Raw genomic sequence first — 22,054 nt, 5'->3', positions numbered from 1 at the left:
AAAAAAGAGAAAAAAAGAGGCCTCTACAATGGGTAACTGTTGTAGCTGTAAAAAACCACAAGCAGAGAAATATGGTAGAGACGCCAAACGCATGAAACTACTCCATCCTGATAATGTTAAATATCTCAAGATATGGCAGGAAAAGTATGACTGTGTAGGAAAACTAGACGTAGAAGCTTGCGAAGAAATAGTAAAGGCAATTTCAGAAGGAATGAAAGGGGAAAAAGGGGAAGTCAAAGAAAGAAGGCCTGCTACAGGCCAAGTCATGGCTGACAGAAGTAAGAGCTAGACGAACTGGTTTTCAGAAAAGAAAGAAGAAAGGGTTGCTAGACAACAAGAAGCCATAGATAAGTGACAGGAAGCTCAACAGAATAGAGATAAAAATAATAAAATATATCCTGTCCTATATTCCGCACGAGAGCGGCAGAATGATGACAGCTACTTGCCATGTGGGTTCCATCCGGATCCTCCGCCTTACCCCGAACCTCGACCACCTCCTCCTCCTCCTCCTCCTCCTCCTCCACCGCTGACTGCTCCACCTCCCGCCTTCTCACCTCACAACCCCTTCATGAAGGTTGACATCACCCCACGGAAGGAGAGATGCATCCACAAGATCCTCAGTTTCTTCGGAGGACACGAAGTGGTACAGTATACGGTTACTTACATGCTGTAGACATGAATGAGAAACTGAGATAGTCCATACAGCATGTAATTAAAAAATGATTGGATTTAGACCAGAAATCAGCCAATTTGTGGCCAAACATCTGATTGCCTTGAAAAATGCAGGGTTGCAGAGAACCATTGATTATGCAACCCATGCAGAAGAAACAATTGAAGCAAAGAAAAAGAAAAGAAAGGTTGCAGATACATTCTTGCATGATAATGATGACACTGATGAAATTTTCTTCTAAGGAAACAAAGGTCCGAAATACTACAGAAGAGGAAGAGGAAGCGGTGGGAGCAGAGAAGCGGATGTGTGCTACAACTGTAGCCACCAAGCTCTTTTGCAAACACCTCTGCACTTGATGAACTGTAGGGATAGAAAAAACAAAAAAAAACCCCAAAACAAAAAAACCCAAAAAAAAACCATACTTCTATGCACTCTAATCATTGCCTTGTTGCACTGCCCGTTGGCATCTACGTCCTATCGGGCCCAAACTTAAGCTTTATGGCACTTACTTGTGTTGTTGTCTCCTGACTAGATCCTTGCTTGTGTTGTATCAGTCTCATATGTACGTCGCTTTGGATAAAAGCGTCTGCTAAATGAAAAATATAAATGTAATTGTGGCAAACCTTGACAGTATGCACAAGACTGCAGAGCTCCAAAGAAATTAGGAGGAGAGAGAGGAGGAGGACGGGGGAAAGGAGGGAGCGGAGGAGCGAAACCCAGACAAGAAGAACAGGAAAGAAACCACTCTGTATGACTAGCTCCGGAACACCGACACACACACACACACACACTAGCAGATAGGGAGACAGAGGTAGATGAAATCCTATCATTACAAACAGCTGAAATTTTACTATCACAGGAAGGGACTAAACCATGGATAGTATTACAAGGTACGGGGTAAATCAATAACATTCTTATGTGATTCTGGAGCTTGCCGAACAGTTGTGCGATGTAATGAAACAGGGACAGATTTTCCCCTAAAATCAAACGTCGGTTTAAGGGTTAGATCAGGACATGTGACTATTGAACCATTAACTGAACCTCTAAAAATAAAAGATCCCAAAACAAACAAAAACATATATGCCTCAGTGGTAATTTCACAAATGTGTCCCGTTAACCTCTTAGGATGAGATTTAATGACGAAATTCGGGATAGCTGGAGTACCAGATCAAAATGGCTCTGGTACGAAAGCCTGCCAAGTTAACCAAAAAACAACCGACAGTGATGAAGAGGACGACACAGAAACATTTGTGTGCGAAGGACTGACGTTAAATTACTGGTACAGTTTGGATTTAGTTCAAACTGGGCCAGGAAGTATAACTCAGGAGCTAATGAAATTGGTAAAAGACCGCATTCCTCCAGCTGAAATAAAAAATATTGAAGTGCACACACCCGAAGAGTTACATTGCACAATGTACTTTCGACATCAAAATGAACAAGACAGAGAATATCATGAAAAGTTCTTTAAAGAATTCAGCTGCAAAATGACTATCACCAAACTGTATTGGGACCAAAAAGGAAACTGTGTTTGAGCGGTGAGCCTCCGAGAAGCAGAAGCAAAACTATTGCGGAAGCCTGACACCGCACATTTCCTGTTTACAAACCCTAGAGATGCAGTGGAAAGATTTAGGCGAGTTTGGTTCAAAAATAGAGAGATCAAACTGTGAGTGGCAGGAGGTGAGAGAGAGAGTGTTATTCGCACCGAAATTAAATGTGTACTGTACCCACCTGAACTGGGTAACACAAGCGGGACAAGTGGTTCACCTCAGTGGAGAAACCAGCCTAGACTTTACCACTGCCTGATTCAATCTAACTGACGAAGAAGACTTAGACCTAAACAGTGTAACTCAAAAGTTGTGGTCCAAAGGATCAGCTGATGTAGGACTTGTTAAAGGAATACAACCAGTAAAAATAACTCCAAAAGGCTTTTACAGGCCATATCAGAGACAGTATCCATTTAAACCAGAGGTGGAAGAGGGGATTGCACCGATAATACAAGATCTACAAAGTGCAGGAGTTATCAGGAAGTGCCCAGATGCAGCATGCAATAGCCCCGTTCCCCGTAAAAAAGACAGCCCCATCAAAAGGATGGAGGATAGTACAGGATTTACAGGCAGTAAATAAAGCAGTAATATCACATGCTCCCCTCGTTCCAGACCCACACACGCTGATAAACAAACTTAATCCAAAAGCTAAATACTTCAGTGATAGATTTAGCTAATGCATTTTTCTCTGTCTCGTTCCATAAGGAAGATCAATTTTGGTTTGCATTTCAATACAGAGTTAAAAAGTATACATTCACAAGACTCCCACAAGGACATTGTGAAAGCCCAGCGATCTTTTCAATGGCAATGTCATCCAACTTAGCACAATTCACTTCTCAAAAGGGGGAGCCAGCTGTTATTATATGTTGATGACATTTTACTCGCGTCAGGAAACGAACAGCATTGTAAAACTGATACTATTGCGCTATTAAAATATTTGGCAGAACAGGGCCATAAAGTAAGCAAGAACAAATTACAATAATGGAAAAAGACAGTGAAATATTTAGGTTTTAATATCTCTTTTGAAGGCAAACACCCACATGAAAATAGGAAAACAGCAATATCACAAGCACCCAAACCACAGACAAAAAAAACAAATTATGTAATTTCTAGGGATGACTAACTTCTGTAGAGCGTGGATTGCAAACTATGCTGAAGTAACACACTCACTTCAAATGCTTATCTATGACCAACCCATGGCAGCCAATGTATTATCACGGACTCCAGAGGGAGAACATGCATTTGGACAAATAAAACAACTGTTTGTAAATGGACTGTACTTGTATAGCGCCTTTCTAGTCTTCCGACCACTCAAAGTGCTTTTACACTATGCTTCACATTCACCCATTCACACACATTCATATGCAGAATGGGTACAGGGGCTACCATGTGTAGAAGGGTTAGTCTCGCCTTCACCTCACTTTTACCTGCCTAGCCCCGCATAGTCACTTTTACCTGGCTGGTCACGGCCACTTATGTCACTTCCCCTTTTTGTTAGTATGTTACTTTCCATATAAGGGAAACACCAACAGCGCAATCAGGTCCCATTCAATTACCATCCGGGCACATTATAAATCCTCATTGACTACACACACACAGAGAAGTGTTTTCCTGTCGCAGAGTACTATAGTCTCTGGTGATCAGCTGGCAGACAGGGAGTTCGGTCTTTCTGTTCGAGGTGCAGGCAACCCCAGCTTTTGAACACCCAGATCCATGGGAAACAGATTTCACCGTAGAGGTAGGCACTAATAGTGTCAGGTGGGGAAGCAGGAGTGGACCCAAATGCAGAGGCCGGAATGCAGATATGACGAAAATCTCCTTTAATAATGGATGGCCAAGTACAGGCAAACAGAGCTGAACAGAACTAGCAGATGAGACAACACAAGTATAACAAATGATCCAACAAAGACTCAACTCAAAACCAGACCTTAAATACAGACTAAACTAATCAGGGAATGGGGAACAGGTGACAAGACACAAGGGCAGGCTGGGAGTGATTGGCTGAGGGAAACACAGGAAGCAGGGCAGGGCTGACGAGACTGATACAGGGCAGGTGTGGGGAAGACACAGAGCAGAGCAGGGCTAACGAGGGTGAAGCAGGGCAGGTGAGGAGGAGTACATGAACACACAAGGGAAACACAGTAACAAAACCAAAACCCAAAAAACACAATACTCTAAATACAACCCATACCAACCTGTCCAAGAACCATCATGAACCCGAACTAACGTACACAACACACCAGGCTAAACAACAAAAGGCAGTCCAAACCCACCGCCCAAGAAAACCCATATGACCCAAAGGACTAAACAGAAGTGCAAACCAGGAGACCCCAAAGAACACAAGAACATAAAAAGACCAAAAAAACACACAAAGTCCAGGCAGGGTGTGACAAATAGTTGTTGTTGTTGTTGTTTCCTGTGTAGTGTTGTATTGAGTTGTATCGAAAATGATGAGTTCTTTGTGATTTAGGGGTCCAGTGCGGAGGAGCAGTTGAGCTGCGCCATAATTATTATTATGGTTATTATGGTAGAGGTAGGATGAAACAATTAAGCATATCATATTGAAGGTTGGATATTTGGGATTGTTTTTTTTTTTTTAATTTTCTTTTTCTTTTCTTTTAGGATAGTTTGCTACTGTTTTGCCTATAGTTTTTTGGGTTTTTTTTTCTCTTTTCTTTATTTCTTTTGTTTAGTTATATGTAGTGTTGTTTTTGCCTCTTTTGGTTTAGTATATTTTGACTGATTGTAGGATTGGTTGATTTGTGTTATCAGACGAACCCACTGCGCCTGAAGGACCTCATCAGGTGTATTAATGCTGTCTCTGTGCCCCTTTATTTAGCTTCAGATACGTGGGCTGTACTGTGTGGGGGCTCTAGCCGTATAGGTTGTTGTGAACCTGCATGCAGATAAGTATTACACGGCACCTAGCGGTGTTAGTTTGGTGTGTGTGTGTGTGTGTGTGTGTGTGTGTGTGTGTGTGTGTGGGCGCGCGCATTTGTGGTTTATGGAGACATTTTGCATGAATACACACCACACTGTGAGGACATTTTGAATTGTGAGGACAGGGACAGGGTCCTCATAATTCGAACAGCGTAGAAGTGTTTCTATAGGTGTAGAGACCCAGAATCCAAAGTTTCAGCAAATGTCTCCACAATTCAGATTTACGTGAATTTGTGTAAAATCTGTGTATAACACAGCGACCTCTGTAGGTGGGTCGATGTAACTGCACCCGTTAATGAATAATTCACACGTTTTTGATTGGCTGACAGTCGCCTGTCCTCATAATTCAGGTTTTTGTCAAAACTGCTGTGTTACGCTAAACGAGGTGACCTCTCTTCAACCAGCCACCAAATCATTTCCTGGTTAACATTACGTTATATCCTGCTGAACCAGCACATATTCACCTGCACCTGTGGAGAAGAGGTAAGACTCAAAACCCACCACTACATTTCGCGTCCAGAAACTAGTCAAGGCAACTTTTTTGATATCGGTAGCTAGTTGAAAGTGCCCTTTTATCCAGCAATTGATCATATAAATTTCTGGGAAATTAATGCCAACGCTTGCTTAGTTTGAGGACAGTTTAGTTTAGCTTAGTTCAGCTAACGTTAGCTTTGCTTGGACGTGGTTGATAGAGTGAGAGAAATAATGAGTGAAAAATGTGATGCTTCTGCTTTCGTGAGAAACTCCCTTTTCAGGTATGATTCCGTATATATAAACAGTTCATATTCAGTAGTGTGTTAGATGAATGCGTATATGTTCTCGGGAAAGTATTGGTATTATGGTATGTCAGTGCATTGTGGAGTAATGACGTTAATGACAGGACAACCAATAAGCTAACCATGCTAACCTAATGTTATGCTAACTGACGGCGAATAAGCTAACGATGCTAACGTCATGTTATGCTAATCGCAGTGTCGTCTTTGGACTAAGTAAGTGATGTGGGGAAAATCACTCGACTGGCGATGTAGTTTGCAGACTATCCTGTATATTTATGTATGTTGTATGTTTGCCGAAATATCTTTGTTATTAATTCAGTGTACTGTTAGTGTTGTAGGTTGTACATTATGAGTTAGTGCTATCAGTACTAGACATGAGTAAAATTATCACAGTTTATTTTGTGAATTATGAATCCATGGTAATAATAAGCCATGGCTATATATATATATATATATATATATATATATATATATATATATAAATATAATTATCCTGTTTAATATAAGCACTTATTAGTGTTTGTTACACAATACTGCAAACATTTAGGAGAGCTGTGTTGTGACACCTGTACTAGTATACAGTATGTATACTAGTATGTACAGTACTAGTATACTATGTATGTACAGTATTGATTGTAACATTATGTAGTTTGAGAGCTGAGTCATTTGTATTGAGTGCTCAGTCATTATAATACATGACTGGAGGTTCAAAACTATGTGCTTGTTCACCAGTATGGCTTCCTAGTAAGGCAAGGTAAATGTATTTGTATAGCATATCTATTTGTTTGGCACATTTCCTACACAGGCTATACACTTAAAAGACTGAAAGTCAACTGTAAAATAGGTCTGCAGTAAGTTAGTTAACTAACTATGATAGTTAAACTGATCAGATTTTTTTCTATATCTTTACTGAAGTCATCATCATCTTCAGCATGAGATGTCAGCAATGAGACCACAGAGAAGCAGAGGCAGCATATTTTTCATCTTTGGGCAAGGACAAGGATGGATTCAATATAAAATATATTAATTCATTTAAAGGTGAGTTGCCATTTGTTAAAAATTCTTTAGCACAGGCATACTTTTAATTATTGTTTTAATCTCTTCATATTTCTGACACATCTTCTGTTCTTCGTTAGGTCGAGGAGTGTTCAGTTGCCGCCACTTTCAGAAGGGAGACTTTCTTATTGATTTCACCCAGAAAAACAAACTCTGCCATTTTGTACTAACTTGATGTTAGTAGTAGTAGTAGCAGTAGTAGTAGTAGTAGTAGTAGTAGTAATAGTAATAGTAGTAGAGGTGGTGGTGATTTATTTATTCATTTAGTATAGTGTGCTTCTGTCATTATACTTTTACATTTTGTAATCAGAATTTTTTGCAATTTCAGTATTGACGCAGCCAGAGAGGATGACTCCCCAGGGAGACTCCTCAATGATGATCATGTAAGCCCAAACAGCAGAATGAGGATCATCACTGTGGATAGAAAGCCTCATCTCTGTTTATTTGCGATCAAGGACATCAGGCCAGGGGAAGAGATAACCTACAACTATGGAGATTCGGACTGGCCATGGAGATTAAAGGTACAGTCAGAACTTCATTTTCACAAAGAGCTAACAAGTTGCTGTTTGAGTCTACCATAATTTCAGTATTTTCACAAAAAAAAAAAAAAAAAAACAGGTGCACCGTGTAGAACAATACTGAATAGAGCTTTGTTTAGTCACTAAGTATTTTTACATGAACTTGAGTATCCCTAGTAATAGTTTACCCCTATCATTCTCCTGTATAGATAATTGTGTTGTTAACTCACTACGTATCAACAGGTACAGTCTTATTGTGCCTTATTGGTTATTTAATGATATTTTTTTCCCTTTCTCTACACAAGGTTGCAACTGAAGCACATCCTCACCATGCAGCCTGGGCATCTGACTGCACCAAAGATGTTGAACAGGTGACTTCATTTATATTGAATGTTGATATTGATGTCAGATTTTTTTCAGCAGCAAAACAGTTTTGACTGGAAGTTGACAGGAGGGTATTGATACACAGTCCTCAGTGTGTATGTTCTGGTCAGGTATAGACACTCTGGGGTCTCTATATGTACACTGTTAAGTATTTAGTAGTATCAGTATTTCTTTGTAACATTAGATGCGTAGCAGTTTTTCATCATTGCTGTATGGAAGTGGTTTATTGTATTTTATTGACAGTGCCATCAACAAAATACCAATTCATATGGAATGCCATGAAATTTTTACCATAGTACGAAGTATAACTGAACAATTAACTTAACACTTATGTGTGTAAAAATCTATTTTAATTTCACTATTGTATGTGTTCATATAGCTTTTGAGCGAGAGAGAATCTCCTGTCATGTCTCCTGTCCCATCCTGTCCAGACAAGACACTTGTGAAGCATGAATATATCTCAGACAACATTATTCAGGTAAGTTTTAAAACCTCACTATCATCATTACACTACATTACCATTTCATCATCATCATCTGTCATTTCCTCAGTATATAATTGTATTGTTAGCTCTCAGGGTATCAGTAAGTACAGTCTTTTGTGTCTAAATGTATGTCACAGTGCTGTATTGGCTGTTGATTTCTGTGAAAAGCTGAACAAATGTTTTTTATGTTTACATACAGTATATTTGAGACCTTAACATTTTCCTGTATAGATAATTGTGTTGTTAACTCACTACATATCAACAGGTACAGTCTTATTGTGCCTTACTGGTTATTTAATTATATTTTTTCCCTTTTTCTACACAAGGTTTCAACTGAAGCACATCCTCACCATGCAGCCTGGGCATCTGACTGCACCAAAGATGTTGAACAGGTGACTTAATTTCCATTGAATGTTGATAATGACGTCAGATTTTTTTCAGTAGCAAAACAGTTTTGACTGGAAGTTGACTGGAGGGTATAGATACACAGTCCTCAGTGTGTCTACAATGGTCAGGTATAGACACTCTGAGGACCGTGTATTTGGACACTGTCAGTGACATTATTGAGAAATGTGTTTTAAGAGCTTAGTGTTATAGATACACAGTCCTCAGTGTGTATGTTCTGGTCAGGTATAGACACTCTGGGGTCTCTATATGTACACTGTTAAGTATTTAGTAGTATCAGTATTACTTTGTAACATTAGATGCGTAGCAGTTTTTCATCAGTTTTTGCTGTATGGAAGTGGTTTATTGTATTTTATTGACAGTGCCATCAACAAAATACCAAATCAAATGTCATGCCATGAAAATAAGATTACAAGAGCAAGGACATGGATTTTGCTATAGAGACATTGACACTTCTTTTTACATAGTTTAGCCATTATACAAAATTTGACTGAACAGTTTTGTAAAAATGTATTTTAATTTCACTATTGTATGTGTTCGTATAGTTCTTGGGCGAGAGAGAATCTCCTGTCATGTCTCCCGTCCTGTCCTGTCCAGACAAGACACTTGTGATGCTTGAATGTCACTTGGAAAACAGTTATCAAGTAAGTTTATTGTAAAATTTAATAATAATAATAATATTTAGGCAACATCTGTCTTTTTAGGGGGGTTGGGGGTTAAATTATATCTGGCAATATCTTCAGTCAAAGAGTAAAGGTTGCATTTCAGCCCTAACACTGAATTGTAAGTTTCTCTATCAAATCAAATCATTTGAAAATTTATGATGTAATCTTTGACACACTGTCTTTTTTTTCAACAGAACTGTAAACATGATGTGGTTTCCTCAGAAGTACCAAGCTTGGAGAAATGTGTGTTGTGTTATGGACCCTTCTCTGCCTTAAAATGGATTGGTTTGAGATGTAAAGGTGAGTATTTTGTCTTTGAGTAAGATATGTATCCATTTTTGGTTTTCAATAAACTGTAACTATTACTGCCGCCATTTTTCCACTGTTTGAATGGATTGTTGAGTGAAGGCGCTTCAGTGTTTCAGTGTGACCCAACTTTACACCTCTTTCTTAACTTCACAAATATCCTTATTTTTTTAAAATTCTCAAACTTTAAAAAAAACAAAATGATCTATGCACAAAGTAGTTACAACACATATTTTCACAGAGGTCAGCAAGTGCTTTTGGTTTTAATTTGTGCTTCTGAGAGTAAAAGGTGAATTGAGGAAAGGTGGAGTTGATTGGATGAACAGTTTAAGAGATATGTGAAGGACATACAGACATATAGAGATAGTTTATAGCCACTTGCTGTAGAATTTTCTGTAGTTATTGAAAATTAATGAACATTATTTTTGGGCTGTTGATTTATAAGCTGCAGGTGGCATAACAATTAAACATTAACATCAGAGGTTTGGTTGACACTGACATTGTTTTTGTTAACTTTTGTTTTTGTAGGGCAGAACAGGTGCAAAAAGCCCAGGAGGAAAACAAAACCACATGAACGCCTTGGTAAGAGAGAGATAGTCAATTGTTTTCCTCCTGCCAATATTAAAGGAATCTTTAAGCCAATAAACAATAACAAAGCCTTTTTAATTGGCCCACACTAGCTACGTTAAAACCCCCAAAATGCTGTGGTAATATGCAAGGTATTCCCTTAATATTTATATGTATAAATCTTTTCAACTAAAATGTAAATATGTAAATAAATGAGTGATCTGTGAGCCATACACCGGCAAACACCTTTTACAAATCTTGCAAATATTGTGAGTTGGGATGCAGATTTGGTACAAGCAGAGGAAACCATCAGATCAGTGCAGCCATACTTAACATGGTTTCAAAGTTGTAATAAGTCATATTATAAATGTGGAGAAAATGCATTTTTGACCTACAGTTTGGGTTTCTATTTACAATCTGGTTTCTTTTTTTTTTTTTTTATAGCGTTTCTCAAAAATGCTGATGAAGGGCTTGTTCCCAGGAGGAAACGAAAGCAGCAGTGGTCTCCATCTGAGGTTGCAGCAGCGCTGAGACATTTCAAAACTCTCATCAACAACGGGAAACTAGCAACAGTTATTGAGTGTCAGCAGTGCAAGACAGCTGAGCATCCTGCTCTAGCCAATCGCACAGTTCAAAACATAAGAGACTTTGTCAGAAATCATGGCATATCCTTAAAGAAGAAAGGTGGTGACTGAACAGCCGCCATTTTTGTTTTCATTTGTGAAGATCTCCTTATAGTTAAAGCTAAAGGTTTATATCTGAATTATAGAATTGTCATGTTCTGACAAAAAACACAATTAAATTTAAGTCCTTGTTCACTGACTTCTGCATGTGGTTTAATTTCCTTATCTATCATCTATCCATTACAAGGCTGTACCTGATGTAGATAACAACCAGTTCACATAAAAAGCATCATGTGTTTTAGTAACATGCCAGTATTAGCCCTTTGTTATAAAATGCTCCTCACAGATCAGTTATGTCTTTCCATTTCTCAGTGCTGTTGTGTAAAACAATTTGTCCTCATATATTAGGTGTGTCCTTTTAATGCACACTGCCTTCATTTCAGTGTTTGTGTGAAGCCAAGTTCCATTAAGTCATGTTAGACCCTTCAAGTCACTTCAGTGACACGTTTGTGTGTGTGTATAACCACTGTCCTTATAAATTGACTAGGTCCTTATAGTTTCCATTTTTGTGATAGGCGGGGCTTATGTACCTAATTATCTATGTCCTTACAAGGATGCGTGTTGTCAGGTTGTTATATTTTCAGTTGCTTTGTGTGTATTCAACTTTTGAAGTGAGATTCTGGTAGTATGGCTCAAAATAGATTTTTTTGATACTGACCACGTCTTTGTGGAGCAAGTGGAAAGAGGGGTCCACATCTAATACAGCAAAAAACAGTCTTAACAGAAACTCATGTTTGCTTCAAGAAGGGTCGTTACGCACAGAGATATGTGGTAGAGAGACATCTGCTGACTGCAGATACATTTTACAGAACTGTGAGTACAGAGAAGCACCTAACCACATAATCTATTTCAGTTTTCACCAGAGTATTTCTGTATTAAAGAATGTATGTGTGCAATGTCCACACTTACTCAGCCTGTTCCGCTCTTTAGTCTTTTCAATGATGCTGGTGTTCAGCAGGTCTCTCTCTTTAGTCTTTTCAATGATGCTGGTGTTCAGCAGGTCTCTCTCTTTAGTCAGGTTGGCTTTTACAGTGGAGAGTTCTTCAGCTGAATGCTGCACTGAGTAATGGTCTGAAATCAATGAAGAGGCAGTCTTAGATTTTATAAAAGATCTAAAATAGCAAATAAATAAAAAGTATCCTATCAGTAGACTAATGGGTGGTTTGGAATACATACATTCTTTCTATCTATGGGCCCTTTTTTGGATTCATATTGAAATTGCTTAAATGCCAGTCACTGCTCCTCCTATAAAGGGATCTTACTATTTCATATGTAACATCCTCATTATATACTTAATATGCCATGCCTTTTGATAATGCCACTCCTGAGATGATGTATGTTCACATTAGTGGATATAATTTGTCAAAAAAATAAAAGAAAACTTAAATAATAATAAGGGACATGTTTTTACAACATTAAATACAAAACTACAAAAATAGTTACTTTATCCACTCAAGTCAAAATATTTCCTCATTTTGGCCCGTCATTGTGACCTGTGTGAAAAATTAAGTTTTACACTTCACTTTCACAAAATCATATTCACAAAATATGGAAACGTTGTTTTTTTCTTCATAATATCTTTGTTAATAAATTGAAGAGCTACATTGAGAAAAAAACGATAATACAAAAAGAAAATAAGAGAATGGAACCAAGACAACCCAAAATATAAATGAAAAAACTCAAATAAACATCCTGGTAAAACATGAGCATTTTTTGATAATAGTCCTACATGATCACTGATTTCTGAATGTTAACCAGACTCACAGTGGACACCGAGGCCGATGAGTCCAGCCAGCAGGAAAACACTCAGCAGCCCCAGACAGAGAACAACAGCTCTATAAAATCTCCTCTCTGAGCTCCTCGGACCTGAACAGAGCAAAGACCAGTGAATCCAATCAATCATACAACAGGATTAATGACAGATTAAAACATACTACTCACAGCTCAGCATGTCAGCCTCTCTGTCTGACTGAACATTCTTACCTGTCTGATTTGTTGAAGGTCTTGAATCAACAGGTTTCATACGTTTAACATTGACATAGATTTGCTCCATCACTCAAATGGATGTTATGTTAAAGATGAAATGCTTGTTGGTTTCAGTGTCTCTGTCTTTTAACTACCGAGGAAGTCACACAGTTGGAGGTGCTAGGTACCACATGTTGAATGTGGTTTCTGTGACAGCTCTCTGCTGTCTTCCTTGAAACAGGATTGTTATGGTAAAACACACCAAATTACAATTATAGAGGATTAAAGGCCCTAAATTTACAGATTATGTTTTTACCATGATGTAATTTGTTACTGAACGTATTTTTATGAGGGGCCGTTAGGGACACTATTCAGAATTACTTGCATATACATGTACTTTTCCTCTCACATACACATATGAAACCAGACTCATTCACATACTATACCAAAAACCACAAACACATACAAGTGCAATGCTTTTACATACACAACTGAAACACTCTCATGAAAACTATTGAAAAGCTTCCACACATACTAGTAAAGTGTGCTCATATACACAGTTGAAATGCTCTCATAAGGTATTGTGAAATCCTTTTATATAAACCATTGAAAAGCTTTCACATTCACTATTGAAGAAAAAATTGTATGATGCCATTTCAGTCTGTTGTATAAGAGGATTTCAGTTAAAACAGAAGGCATTTCAGTTGAACCGGAAGGTGATTTAGAAAAGAGAGCGCATGTTTTTTGTTTGTTAGTCACACTGATGTCTGCTCAACAGCCTGCAAGAGGCAGGGTGTTACTTAACAATCAGGCAGCAACCGACTGTCGCAACTCCAGGTGTGGACACGCTGGACAGTCACGTAGCATCGCTCTTCCCATCCCGCCAGTGTAGCAGCGTGCCACTGCCAGCTGCAGCTCCAGTCAGGAGAGAATGTGCACCATGTTATCAAGCGCAGCAGTTCTTCAGCACATGGACGTCACGCACGAGGAGAAGGTAATTATAAATAGTCAGGAGTTTGAAATGATCTTTTATATTGCTGTCCTACATTATTATTATATCAGGTTACACTTAACTCTATCTGAATACTTGCATGTCCAAATACCAATCTGAAAAATGATTATCTGAATATTTTGATATTCAGGGCCAGGCCTAACTTACTCTATAGCTTAGCTTGATATATTTATAGAATGGCAATCATTTCCACTCTTATGTATTAACAGACCGTTACCCATTATTTCCCCTTTGGCAGGGACTGTGAACCGACCCCTCCTACTGCTTAACGTTATATATTCCCTCTCATTATCTGGATATAAGATATGAAAGCAACGGCAAAAAAAGTAGCAGTAGTTTTATAATTCGGTGCTCTTTCAAATCTTTGCAGGCAAACAAGAGGAAATATATAACGTTAGGCAGCGTGGGCATGGTTCACAGCCAGAGGAGGGTCGATAAGGGGTGACGGTTAGTATTTTGCTCTTGTGAAACTTGCCATACTTGATTTATTAGATATATCAAATTATTTATTACTGCACTATTTACTATTTGTTACTGCAATTGCAATATGATTTGTAATATAAGAGGGAATGATAATTTTGGCTGTGGTTGTTCCACTGGATTATGAATTCTGTAACTGCCCTTTCTATTCTTGGTAAATAAACATTATGCAGACAAAACAGATGTAGTTTATTCAATGAATCCAGTATATCCTGTTTCTCCATGAAGTTAAAAATGTTTATAAAGTGTCTTGATACAACTCTATTGAGTTCTGCCCATAATCTCTCAGTCCTTTGGTTGTGTGATAACTCAATGACTGTTCAATCCCCTTCATTCCAACATAAAACGAGCAACCTGTATATTTTCCATACTGTGATCACATTTGACCCTTAAGGGCAAACTAAAGTTCTTTACTCCTCCTAAAAACAATTAAAAGACACTTGAGGCTCTGTTGTTAAATAAGCACCATAAGTATGTAATAGTCAACACAGCCATGAAAAACCATCCACCACCGAACCAGCTTGTGGTTGACGTCAAATGCCTGTTGGGAGATATACACTACATTAAAGAAAATATATACTTAAAACTTACCAACTATATCAAAGTGTTGTTTACCTCGGTGGTGGAAGAAGTATTCAGGTCCTTTACTTAAGTAAAAGTACCAATACAGCAAGGTAAAAATAAAAGTAAAAATCCTGCATGAAAAATCCAACTTTAGTAAAAGTATTATGAGCCTGATGTAGTTAAAGACTGACTGACTGAGTGACTGATATATTATTATATATGACATCATTAATACTGAAGCATCAGTGTTAGAGCAGCATGTTACTGTTGCAGCTGCTGGAGGTGGAGCTAGTTTCAACTACTTTATATACAGTTAGCTAGTTTAGTCCAGTGGTTCTCAACCTAGGGGTCGGGCCCCTCCAAAGGGTCAACAGATAAATCTGAGGGGTCATGAGATGATTAATGGGAGAGGAGAGAAGAAAAAACAAAGTTCTGATACACAAATCTGTTTTCAGACTTTTTCTCTAATCTTGGATTTCTGGTGAAATATTGGATCATATAAACATTTATTGAAATGAAAGCATGTGAGAAGTTTAGAGGGAAAAATCACTAGTTGGTGGAACTGTTACCAACTCATAGACATCTGAAATGCGACCCCGACTACACACTGCTTTTTGTAAGACGTCAAAAGTCAAAAAGGTTGGAAACCACTGGTTTAATCTTTTACAGTGTGTTGGATTTTAAAAGCTTGTTATATTATCCATTGTGACAAATCTTCATCTGAAAAGTGACTAAAGCTGTCAAATAAATGTAGTGGAGTAGAAAGTACAATATTTCTCTCTGAAATGAAGTGGAGTGGAAGTATAAAGAAGCATTAAATGGAAATACTCAAGTAAAGTACAAGTAACTCAAAATTGGACTTAAGTTCAGTACTTTAGTAAATTAATTATTTATTACTCAAGTTATTTTCCACCACTGGTTTCCCTCATAGATAATACAAAACAGTTACATCAACTTACCATAATTCGTTGGGGGCCTGAACACTATAGACCCTTCAGTGTATAGCATGATGATGTCTAAATGACCGCCCAATGGGATCCATTTGACGCAAGCTCTAGCTGAGCCGCCAATGCTGAACCCTTAAGCCACATGATCTCAGGTTTCCAAGTACGTATGCTTCACTTGCATTTGGAGTGTTCTGTAGTATATTAGTCACAACGCTGTCCAGGTCTTGATTTGATAATACTGCATATCTTAATGGTTCAACTCCCAGAGTTTGTCTATGTCTGTATAGGGTTCTTTGACTGATTCCAAAGCATGATGCAATTCTCTGCCATGTCATACCAATGGACACACAGAGAGAAATCTGTTTGGCAGTTATGGTGTATCGGGGCTGACCTGGATGGCCAGTCAAGGTTGTTGGGGGTATCTAATTGTTGGTGACATCAGTGGATCAATGTCTGCATCAAGTTGCCAAAACATCTATACAATGATTCTAGTAGGTTACTGACATGATAATCATCTCTGGACACAGCAAGAAATGCAGATAGAGTTCATGTATGATCCTGGAGCAGTCTATAAAGCCTATAAAGTTTAGACTTGAAAAACAAAAAGGATCAGACAGACATACATTGTGGTTGAAGTACTCAAAATTCAGCAAGAGCACATGCACATCCTAGTGTGGAGTCTTTCTGTTTCCTTCAGATGACAGGAAGGCCTTCCTTCTTAACTGTAATACTCGTATTCACCACTGAACTGTTATATTTCACAATATTATATGTGAGCATTCCAGCTAGTATATGAGCACATTTTAGTTGTATGTGTGAAAGTGTTTCAGTAGTCTATGTAGAAGGTTTCACTAGTTTTTATGAGAGTTTTTCAGTTGTGTGAGTAAAAGTATTTCACTCGTATGTTTGTGAGGTTTTCAGTATAGTATGTGGATGAATTTTGTTTCATATGTGTATGTGAGAGGAAAATTTTCCGCTGTGTATATGAGCACATTTTACTATTATGTGTGAAAGCTTTTCACTAGTTTATGTTATAGGATTTCACAATACTATATGAGAGCATTTTAACTGTGTATATGAGCACAGTTAAATCATTTTGATAATTTGTTCAGTTGTAATGTTAGTTTGAAAGAGACGATACTGATTAGTGTGAAGGTATTTCTCCAAAGTAATATTGCACTGGTAGGAGAAATGTGGTCTACACAATGATATAATTTCAACCCATTTAAAGGTTTACATAAAATGCCATAAATATGGAACTATATGGTAGGGGCTGGAGCTGAATCTGAAAACAGTATTCGGAAAAGCACTAGTGGGTTTAATGGGTTATATAGTGGGTTTTTAGGAATAGTTATTTTGTACAAATATTTTAAAAATTATTTGTTTTTGGGAAGAAAACCCTATGTGGGAACCGTCCTTTGCTAGACTATTTCACTGTGATTTGCAGTGGTGAAATTTTCATCCTCTACAATGTGCAAATAATAGCCTATTGTCATTTTGGAGCCTAGCTAAGAAACCACTTCCAAATTTCTCAGTTGAAAGCCAGTACTGCAGATCCCGGTGAAATATAGTCTAAATATGAACTTTCAATCAACATCTTCAAATAGTTGGTGAAAATCTTCCACTTAGAACCTGTTTTGAACGTCTTTTCACCTGTGACCATAGCCATTTTTTAAATATCGTTTCAACAGTAAAATGCTCACTGGGACAGCACGTTGAAGATGGTGGTGTGCTTGCATGGGCAGGGCCTTCACTAGCACATCATAAACCTCTTCTTGTATTATTTTCCATTCAAGTCCTGAAGTCAAAGCTAGATATTTCACCGTGACATCAGAGCTCACCTGAGATTGATTTTTAATAAATTGATCCCTATTTTTAGAACAGGTTAGTTGGCTATTTTATTTTTTTAAGAAAATTGAAAGGAAAACTGAATATAGACCTATGGAATTACACTTGAAAATAGGGTCCAAAATTCTGAAAAATACTGAATGAAACATATTTACTCTACCCCGATGACATCACACCTGCACCATCTTTTGTTTCAAGCCCACAACACAGATCATATGTATTGGTGTATTGTATTGGTTCCTACAGCAGGTGTAGGAACCACAACGCAAAACTCTAATTATATAAACAATACACATTAAAGATGTCATATTGGTTTAGACTGAAGTCCAGCAGGATACATAATATACAATATGATCTACATTGTGTCATAAAGCCCAATATTACATTCTACAATTAAGTCCACATGCAGCTGGTCTATAGACACAAAAGACAGTTCTGGGGAACCTTAATGCTTGGAGGTGGAGGTTGTGATGGATGGTAAGTGTACAAACGGTCCTGTCTAACAGTCAACGTTGGTTCCTTTGAACCATGAAGATAATCCTTCCTCAACTCCAACCAAGTAGTTTTAGTTAAGTAAACAAAAGAACAGCCGTCTCTCATGTCAAAGCCACATGGTTTGCTGACCCACCCGTCCACCTGAACTCTTCCTCAAGTCACTTGTACAAACAACCAGTGCTTTTATTTTTCTGGTGAAGACAGTCTCAGATCTCATCCAGTAGATTGTCTAGATTGAGATACAGGATGTTCTGTTTCATTGTTAGAGTTGTTTTCTTCACTTAGTGCCTATTGAATACAGCATGAGAGTGTGGTGAAAAGACAGATCATCTTTTAACCAAGTTCAGTTTTGAATGAATGAAATCCCCATCTGTAGCTGACCTCTCACATCCCAGTAGAACAGGGTTTTTCTGCACAATTAATGATAAAAGAAACAAACACTGAAAAAAATTAATTGTTTAAAAAGATTTTAATTGTTGTGGGTGATCCAACTCAAGGGTTTCATTATAGAGCCACAGCAATCCTCAAATCTACCTTTAAATCATATCATTAACTTCTTTTCAATTCAATTTTTAAAAAGATTTTAATTATTTTCATAAATGTATAAAAAGCCACAACCAGTATCAGCTACCAGCATTACAAAGGACATCATGACAAACGTCTGACTCCAGTACAGTGCTTATATGTTGTAATTGACTGACTTTATATTGACTCATCTGTTGAATAGTTTTGGTTTACAATTCATCTAAAATAATTTGATAATTTTCTCACAACAGCAAGTGTTTCCTGAGTGAAACCACTAATTATCAAGAAAAATTCACAAACACTGATGGCCTCTGCTGAAGAGATCTGTCAGCTGCTGAACACACTTCATTTAAAAATTTTCAGGAAAGCGTCATTTGATGATATAATAAGACATAATTACACAAAATCTATATTACATTGTTTAATTATGATATGAGGGATGTCATAAGAAATGGTCTCAATCAGGTTTTTTGCAACTTTCAACTATCATGAAATCTTTAGCTAAGACATTAATCAAAATAAAGGTTTTTATGAATCTGTTGCATTTTGCAGAGGTTTGATTTGTTTTATCTGTCTGCTTCTTTTAGTTGTTTGAAACATTGGAAATTGGTTAATGAAGCTCTTCTGGCAAAAGCCGTAAACATCTAATTTATAGAAATCTCTTTAGAAAGGCAGAGCAGAATCAAAAGGTCATCAGCACAGCAGAGAAAAGTTTTAAATTCACACACATACAAACTGATTTGCCTTTTGCAAAATCATAGTTTGCTTTGAAAAAGCATTTTTACATATTATACACCAGCATTTTTCTCACAGATCCACCACAGAGAAGCATCACACGACAGATCATTCCAGTTGTCTTCAGTTTTCCCCTCAGCCCTGATATGTACACAGTCCTCTTCACCCCACTGCGGATCTCCATTTCCATTATCAGGCTGATTTCTCTCCCAGTAACTACAGGTCAGTGAACAAGAGAATCGTGACACTTAATCTCTGACATGAACACAATCCTTCACTGGAACATAAGAAATTTGAATGTGTCTCATTCTATTCATTGTACTTATTCTTCCTGGCAAGAAGTAGGGTTGTAAATAATATTTCTTCACAAACATCACAGAATGGAATTTATTCTATCTTGCATGATGTGCCTTAGTATAGTTTTGAGCTATAAAGTAGCAAATTGAACGGGGCTGCAGGTTCACTGTAGTATTTTTCCTAAATATAAATTTGCAGTCATCAAATAGCAACAAAGGAGCCTCCTGTATAAATAAACACCCCCATAGTGTTCTGGTCATCAGTTACAGTACTGTACAGTTGGTGAAGTGTAAAACTTGACTGTGGACCAGAAACTCTGTCTCAGATGCACCATGAAATGGTAGTTTGGTTTGATTTTTTTCTCATGATTATCATTTTGCACTGATGATTTAACCAGAAAAGCTTCAGACCAACCTGGAACTGCCAGTCACCTCACATTGTCTGTGATAGAAGATCTAATACATATCACCAACCTCTAATATACAGCAGTGTTTGTGTATGTTGTCAATAAACAACGAACTGAAGCCAAACCTTAAAGTCAGTGGTGTTCCATCAATCCATTTCCAGGTTCCCTCTTTGTCTCTGTCAGTCAAACCAATCCAACTATGTACCTCAGTGAAGGTAGACAAGAATGTCTGTTTTCAAAAAAGGGAAAAAAGTCATATTATTTATATTGTTGTTTGAACAACAATATGCAGTTTACATAGGATTACTCTGAACATATTTGATAAAAATCCATTTAACTATTATTATTATTGAAATATAATAATAATATAATCATTATCATCATATTTTTTTCTTGTTTGATAAACTTAAATTTTAGATTCATTTAAAAAAACTTTTTTGAGGTGCCCTTTTGTTTTTTCAAAATCTCACTTGTACAGTCCTTCTTTAATCCTTTAATGCATTATGGGTTGTTGTGTCTTGTTATTTGTACAAATAGATAAACTAAAGAAAAAAAAACAAAACAAAACAAAAAAAATATTGACAGCACAAAGCTTAGTAGAAGCTAGTGGTGTAACGGAACGTAGTTGATCTGTGATCTGTATGAATCGCCTCCCACAGTTCAGCATGAATGTGAACCGCGGATAAACTGCAAAATGTAATGTCTCATTGGAGACAAAGTAAACAAACTGATGTAGCTACAAGTCATGGACAGACAGCGTGTCACTAACAGGATTTTGAAGAGCAACGACCAAACCAGCATCTAGTGGGTCCGTAGTGACATCTGCAGCTATGTTAACATGATGTTTAATGTGCTGCAGCTGAGCAGCTAATTAGTGATCTAGCTGCTGACTGACATTAACGGTGCACTTTTCCCTGGTGAATGTTTGTTTGGTGGCTCATTCAACAAGCTAAACTGCAAAACAAGACGTGTGCTCATGTTTGTAAGTTATCATCAAGTTTTGATGATGTGGACACAGACTATTTTTTCATTCACTACCATGATTAAAAGAAAAAGGTATCATGCCTCATATTGCATTTTAATTTAACAATTTTGTACTGAATATTTGATATATTTTAAGGTTTTATTTAAACATTGGAGATTTTGAATATTTTCACAGAAGACCACTGGCAAAAGTTCCTTGCTTTAAGTCTTTTACAGAATAAATGGAAAGCAAAGTTATATTTGTCTCCTTTTTCTTTTTTCTCCTTTCCCGAAAAATGATCCGATCCGTGACTCAAAACCATGATACGATCTGAACTGTGAGTTTTGTGATCTGTTGCACCCCTGGTGGGAACTGATTCCCCCAGACTGACCTGTATTTGTCCTCATTTACAAGCACATTTATGTAGTGACTGCTAGTGTTAGCACTATTTGAATACTTATTAATAACTATTTTTATTTATAAACTTCATCTTTCTCAAGAATCAGGGAATAAGAAATGTCATTAAATTGTGCATAAATTACTGTATACAGAACTCCTGTTGCCAGACATCATCATGTTTTTTCTTAAACTGATACACAGATTTGTACTGATTAAATACTTGCAGTGTATGAGTGACTGCTTCTGGAGTTTGATTAAAACATAGTGAAAGGTTAAAAGAATGTTAGTTAGCTTGCTAAAGATGAAATGAAATACTTTGATTTTAAGGCAAATGTGCAAACTTAAGAATACCAGCAAAACATGCTACAGAGCAGCACAAGTTCATTCAAATCATTTGAATTATTGTTGTCAAGGTGTTG

The 22,054-nt window shown here is 37.4% G+C and overlaps 1 protein-coding gene across 4 annotated transcripts; it reads left to right on the top strand.

Annotated features, from left to right (window-relative positions):
- The first annotated feature begins 4,231 nt into the window (after nt 1-4,231).
- LOC137193093 (uncharacterized) lies at nt 4,232-11,137 on the top strand. Of its 4 annotated transcripts, XM_067604286.1 has the most exons (10): nt 4,232-5,637; nt 6,846-6,968; nt 7,315-7,507; nt 7,810-7,875; nt 8,268-8,366; nt 8,699-8,764; nt 9,323-9,421; nt 9,637-9,742; nt 10,277-10,330; nt 10,760-11,137. In XM_067604286.1, exons 3-10 carry the CDS (start codon nt 7,388-7,390, stop codon nt 11,008-11,010), a joined length of 861 nt encoding a protein of 286 aa, XP_067460387.1. In that variant the 5' UTR covers nt 4,232-5,637; nt 6,846-6,968; nt 7,315-7,387; the 3' UTR covers nt 11,011-11,137. The 4 variants fall into 4 exon arrangements, with proteins under 4 accessions (XP_067460387.1, XP_067460385.1, XP_067460389.1 ...); XM_067604284.1 differs by having other exon boundaries at nt 6,846-7,507; XM_067604287.1 differs by lacking the exon at nt 4,232-5,637 and adding an exon at nt 5,644-5,909 and having other exon boundaries at nt 6,846-7,507.
- Nucleotides 11,138-22,054: the final 10,917 nt, after the last annotated feature.

This window comes from Thunnus thynnus, chromosome 11 (genome assembly GCF_963924715.1).
Source record: "Thunnus thynnus chromosome 11, fThuThy2.1, whole genome shotgun sequence".
In the NCBI taxonomy this organism is placed as follows: domain Eukaryota; kingdom Metazoa; phylum Chordata; class Actinopteri; order Scombriformes; family Scombridae; genus Thunnus; species Thunnus thynnus.
This window is presented reverse-complemented; position numbering and strand designations above follow the sequence as displayed.

Bases quoted from the DNA above. Each gene is read 5' to 3' on its own strand.
- LOC137193093 (XM_067604286.1), top strand. From the start codon at position 7,388: ATGAGGATCATCACTGTGGATAGAAAGCCTCATCTCTGTTTATTTGCG. The intron at 9,743-10,276 runs GTGAGTATTTTG...TTGTTTTTGTAG, and splicing joins GATTGGTTTGAGATGTAAAG to GGCAGAACAGGTGCAAAAAG. The intron at 10,331-10,759 runs GTAAGAGAGAGA...TTTTTTTTATAG, and splicing joins AAAACCACATGAACGCCTTG to CGTTTCTCAAAAATGCTGAT.